The sequence below is a fragment of the Macrobrachium rosenbergii genome, chromosome 6 (genome assembly GCF_040412425.1).
Source record: "Macrobrachium rosenbergii isolate ZJJX-2024 chromosome 6, ASM4041242v1, whole genome shotgun sequence".
Classification (NCBI taxonomy): Eukaryota; Metazoa; Arthropoda; class Malacostraca; order Decapoda; family Palaemonidae; genus Macrobrachium; species Macrobrachium rosenbergii.
In genome coordinates, this window is record NC_089746.1 from 889,653 (window position 1) to 895,652 (window position 6,000).

The window sequence follows — 6,000 nt, forward strand, 5'->3', positions numbered from 1 at the left end:
TGTGGCTAGAGAGGTTCTAGGATGTGAAATGTGCATGTGCCTTCCATTAGTTCATTTTCAAGTATGTGTCTGGGTGTGACACCACCTCAAAACTTTTTTTCAATGGGAAGGGTAAAACACACGAAACTCTTAATGTCATCCCAAAAACTAAGGTCTGATGTGCCAACACTGATGATATTTCAGATGTAGGATTGGAATATGTATCACTGCTGTACCAAGGAGGTAGTTTTCAGGCACTAAAACCCCTAAATGAGCTTAGGTTTCTCTACATTACTTCTCCCACAAAACATGACCCAATACAAAGGGTACCAACAACTGAAAGGTTGTGCCAGTCTCATTGTCTAAGGGCTCATTTTCAAGTATGTACTTGGTGCAACCTGAAAACAGTTCTCAAATATAAGGACTATGGGTACAGGCTTAAGGTAGATGGATCAATTGATCCAATAATGACAGATATGCCTTCAGCTCCTCCAGAACTACTAATAAACATCAACTGTAGCTGTAAAGTAAATGTGTGTTTCATGTAGTTGTTCTAAAAAGTGTGTACCTTGTACAGTTCACTGTATATGTCGTGGGGAGTACAATAACTGCAAACACTAAAGTCTATGTAAATACACTAATAATAATGATGAGGAGGAGGGGGAGGAGGAGGAGGAGGATTTTGATGATGTGTGAAAGGCCTGCTGTATTGTTTACAGCATGTTCTCTGTTGTTATTTTTGTATGAATAATGCTTGTATACTGTATAGGATTAGGATTGATAATAATACAGGTGTTAATGATCAGCATCTGGGATTAAGGAAAAACATAGGCAGCTGATATAAAGAGAAGATGCATTTACTTAGTTTTTCTATTTTATTCCACATGTATCAATTTTCTTTAAACAGTCTAATTATTAATTATGTTCTCTGTTATTATTTTTGTATTAATATGGGTTCTATTCTGTATTAGGATTGCTAATGTTACAGGTGTTGATGATCAGCAGCTAGGAATAAGGAAACATATATTGATTTAAAATACAGTAATAATGCAATTATTTTTCCTATTCCATTTCAGATGTATCAATTTTCTTTAATTTAAACAGTCTACCTCCATTTCTATGGTATTATTGTAAACCTTATTCTGTAAACTATAATATTTAAAGCAAAAATGAAGCACATGCATAAAGTAATTGAAATATTAGTCTGGAAAATATTTCATTTGTCATTTTGTGTGGTGGCCATTTTCCTTATTGCCAAAATATTTGGTTGCATAATGTTGAATTTGGTTGAATTTTTTTTTTGGACATATATACTTGTCATCCATGGGAACGCATTGAATGCATAAAATGCTTGTTATACTAAATGCCCAGGTCTTTGTCACTAGTATTCTTCTTGTAAATTAAAGATATAAATATCTTGCAGGTAAACTGGATTCTCAAGAGACAGTTGAGGGCCACCATCCTTACCAGGAAAAGGAACCATTAGAAGCATTTCCTAATAACATTAATCCTCACACTGGAGAGATTGGTGGGCCAAGAGGGCCTGAACCAACTCGCTATGGTGACTGGGAACGTAAAGGACGTGTCACAGATTTCTAGTGTTAAGAAGTATGGAGGATTTGAATTCATACTAGTAGAATCATGTACAGTATAGTTTATCAGTAATATAAAAGTTGTTTATTTTGTACCCCTTCAAATCCTTGTGAAGTGTTCTCAGAATGCTGTTATATGAAGAATTGAGATAGTGTCATATTTAAAATTTTGAGGAATAAATACAATACTGTATATTCCAAGACCATAGAGAAACAATGTGTTGTAATCTGTATTACAGTATAAGGTAAAAGCCCTTGCTATCCAAATGCTGATTACTACAGTAAGTGTACAATTGAGGATAACTTAGTTGCCTGTCAAGAGAACTTGTTTTGACTTATTATCTGTTACCATAACTCTTGTCTGTCTTCTTCCTAGAATGATATGCAGCTATAATCAAAGTGAAAAAAAGATTGTTCACACCATGCATTAAAACTGAACCAAAACCATCCTTGTTCAAGATAGAGTTAACCGGCTAGTGTATATTGAATTAAATAACCTGGTATATTCTTTTGTCACAGAATCCTGTATAGCATATTTAGTTTAGAAAAGGAATAGATTTGTAACTTAAATGGAGGTGTAGTCATAAGAATTTATGGTTAATGAGGTAGTTTTCTCCCAATGAGAGAATGTCTTGTAGAAGACACTTTGTTTCAATGTAGAATTTATGTATTCTATGTTGGAGCGTTGTCCTGTTTGAGAAGGCACTCGACTAGGAGAACCTTTTTTCTCCCATTACAGATCGAAACATCCCACTGTGTTCTTTCTCACTGTTTTATTATTTCTCCAATATCTTTTTTATTTTGTCAGCTTTCTTTCAGCTTGCTGGCAAACCATTCCAACTATCAAGCATAAAGCAACTACTACTGGGTTTTCCCCTAGTTTCACCTTTAGAGCCTTGTAACTTATCTCATTTGCTTTCCTCGCCACTTTACCTTGCTGTCAGACCACTCTTAGTCCACTCAATTTACAGCAAGGATACCTTGCTGGGATGAAGTTTGTTATCCAGGCTGATAGTTAGAGCTGTCGTAGCCTAGCCTTATCATCCACCTGATTATTTAAGGACAAGAGAGGTAAGTGCTAATCTCCCATCTATGGAATCCAGGTGTTGGCTAGCTTCTGGCATAGGACTCTTGGCACTGTATAGTTAGCCCACGAAGATGATATAAATTAGAGATTTATTCAAGTAATGCTTAAGCAGGCTTGGCATACCACTTGAGTGACTCTCATCTTTTTGGAGCCATTCCTTCAGGGTAAAGTAGGGAGGAGATATTTGGAAGTCATCTCTTTGGTGGAGGAATTGGCTCCAGGTAAGGCTAGTAGGGTCTTTTAAAATTTTCAGGCAGGTTTTGTTTTTATTTCTTTCCCCGTGAATAAGACCCTTGGATGTTGAGATGATCCCTTGACACTGTTGATGTCCCCTGGCTCTAATATAGAAGTTGGTAAACCCTGGGGCCCAAAATTGGTCAAGGTTCCAAGTTATTAAAACTGACAAAAAATATCAGCCCTAAGACTAAAGAATTATTTACCAAGAATATTTCCATGGAAAAAGGTGTCCTTTAGACAGATAAAATGAGTGGCTGGTAGAAACCAACCTCAGAGCAATAATTAATGATTACAAAAGTGGATAATGTAAATGTTGGTTACCAAACATAACAATGAACTGTGTTTAAGGAACTCTAGTTTTACCAAAATAAGTAGGTGAAGACATACCAGTTAACTGAATATACAGTACTATGCTTGATTATGTAAAAAAAGATATGACTGTACAAGTCCTAGAAATCTACAGTAACACAAATAGGAAAAAACTTTAAATGCCCAAACCATCTTCAGTGCAAAAACTGTTCAAAATGTGCACTCACAGAAGTGCCACAGGGACCCAACATGTGCTTCATTTGGCTCTAGTGACCACACAACTATATGGAATACCAGTACCAGATGCATAAAATTCTGTCAGATCCATTATGCAAGATCTAAAGAATACTTTTACTACATGAAATGGTGAATTGAAATTATGGAGTACGAAAAACCATGAAAGAAGCTAAACTATAGCCAAGAGCAAGATGTTGTAGTGACCTCACCAGAAAGGTTATGTATTCAATGGTAGCTCTTCAGAACCCTGGAAGAGGTAAATGCTGGAAATAATAATAAAGAAGTGCAAAGAAAATTGTACAAAAACCAGGTATCCAGCAAAAGAAATGTCCCAAAATGTGTATGGAGTTCTCAGTACCTTGCAATATGATGATATTACTGATTATTAAAAAACTAAAGCGACCATAAATGATGAATAGAAAACAAAGTTCCCTGATAATGCCCCACCACACGAAATCAAAGCAAAAAAATCATGCTAATAAGTCAAATCTATCATTAAGACCATAAATATTTGACGAATGATAATACTCAGAAGGTGAAGTTTCACCCAGTTCAGCCATTAAAATTTACTTGGAAAGGGAACAGCAAAATATCAAGAAGTATGAAGAGAGAACAAGAATTACAACATCAGTTGAACTGTGATGATGGCTGTAATCCAAAAGCAAAGACTGAAAAATGCAATTCAGTAACTTGAACAACATTAAACAACAAAGGGGGGTTAGTGTCGTCAGTGCACCTCACGTGGAACACTATAGGCATTACTTAAGGTTCTTTGCAGAGTCCCTTCGGCCCCTAGCTGCAGCCCTTTCATTCTTTTTACCGTAACCCAACTCATATCCTTTCTTCCATCTAACTTTCCACCCTCTTCTAACAGTTGTTTCACAGTGTAACTGCTTTGAGGTTTTCTCCTGTTACACCTTTGCAGCCTTTTACTCTCATTTTCTTTTCAGTGCTGAATGTCATCATAGGTCCTAGCGTTTGGCCTTCATTTTAAATTGTATATTCTGTTCTATTCTCAAGCCCCTGTAAGGGAGATAGTGTCATCACTTGTGTGGGTCATTTCTTTATGATGCTGCAGCATCCCTTCAGCCCTAGCTTCACCCCTTTTTTTAGTTGTGATGTCCATTCTCACTTGCATTCTTTTGTATTGCGCTCCAACCTCTCTGACTGTTAGGGACAATTCATACTACAGTATCTGACAGACATGACACAGATTCGTGCTGGGTGGGATGCGGGTTCACACTATGCAAAACAACATTGGTCACATCATTGCTGTCAGTCTTTAATTAGCTCTAGCATAGGTATGACATATTCAGAATAAAGCAGGAAAAAGGTAGCAGCAGTTGGTTTGTATTTAGATGAAGAGGAAAGCAACAACAAAGATAAATATGAAGAGAGCACTTTTTGGGTGAACTCACTCAAAAGAGGAAAGGAAGAATTCTGGACCCTCTACAAAAACTGGTTAACAATATGCAGAAAGAATGTAACATTTATATAATTATTATTATTCAGAAGATGAAACCTATTCATATGGAACAAACCCACAAGGGCCGTTGACTTGAAATTCGAGCTTCCAAATAATATGATGTTCATTAGGAAGAAGTAAGAGGAGGTAAAGGGAAACACTGAAAGAAGAGATCCCACTTATTAAAAAAAAAAAAATTACTAAATAAAGATTTATTAAAATGCAATGAGAATAGTATCAGGGTAGTAATGCATTGCAACTTTGCTTGAACTGTTGAAGTGTGAGAGAGGTGCGAAATAATGAGCAGGAAGACAAATACTGCTGGTTTATTGAGAAAGTGAGCTGCTCATAAAGCGGGATGCGGACGTCTGCGTAATTCGCAGAGACCGCTGGTACAAAGATTTACAGGTGACCTGAGGTCAAACTAATTTCTTACAAAACAGGACAGGTTCATACAGAGAACATAGTGATCAATAATGTCTGACACATAACATAAATAACTCATTACGTGTACATAAAGCATGATTGTTTAGAAAGACAACATATAAACAATGTACAATTATGATGATAAATAAATATTCCGATCAACCTCAGGTCAATGTGAAGGCACCGCAGAAAACGGAATGTTCTCTACAGAGAATGCTTTGAGCGGCGACTTTACAGAAGTAGGCTACCAACTGTACGACATCCTCTGGGAGGCTGATCCTTGGTCCAACGGTGTGAGGAATCGAGGATCTCTGGAACTGAGAAGTTTGACAGTGAGGCACATTTACTGCATATTGATACTGCTGTTCCACGAATCTTGTTGCTATCGGCAGGAAAATGGGATCAGGGATCAATTGTGAATGTGAAAGATGTCTGTTGAAATACAACTTATGAAAGAGTGAAGAACAAGGGGCCATCCGTCGATGGTCCAATTCATAACTGCTACTGAAGACGTTGAGGTAGATAACCTTATGAGTTATCTGAAAGAATCTGGTTATTTTAATGAGGTATGATTTCAGTATATTTAATAAAGATTTTAGTCATATTTATTCTTATACTAAGTATATATTTTGAATATAAAAGTTTAATATATACTTGTTTTTTGTTGG

At 36.4% G+C, this 6,000-nt stretch overlaps 1 protein-coding gene across 2 annotated transcripts in view; it reads left to right on the forward strand.

Annotated features, from left to right (window-relative positions):
• Positions 1-1,651, forward strand: part of LOC136839099 (succinate dehydrogenase assembly factor 4, mitochondrial-like) — a 56,919-nt gene extending 55,268 nt beyond the window's left edge. For both annotated transcript variants that reach the window (XM_067104742.1, XM_067104743.1), the window contains one exon: positions 1,403-1,651. In XM_067104742.1, coding sequence (XP_066960843.1) covers positions 1,403-1,578 — 176 coding nt within the window. In that variant the 3' untranslated portion in view covers positions 1,579-1,651. The remainder of the gene's footprint in view (positions 1-1,402) is intronic.
• Positions 1,652-6,000: the final 4,349 nt, after the last annotated feature.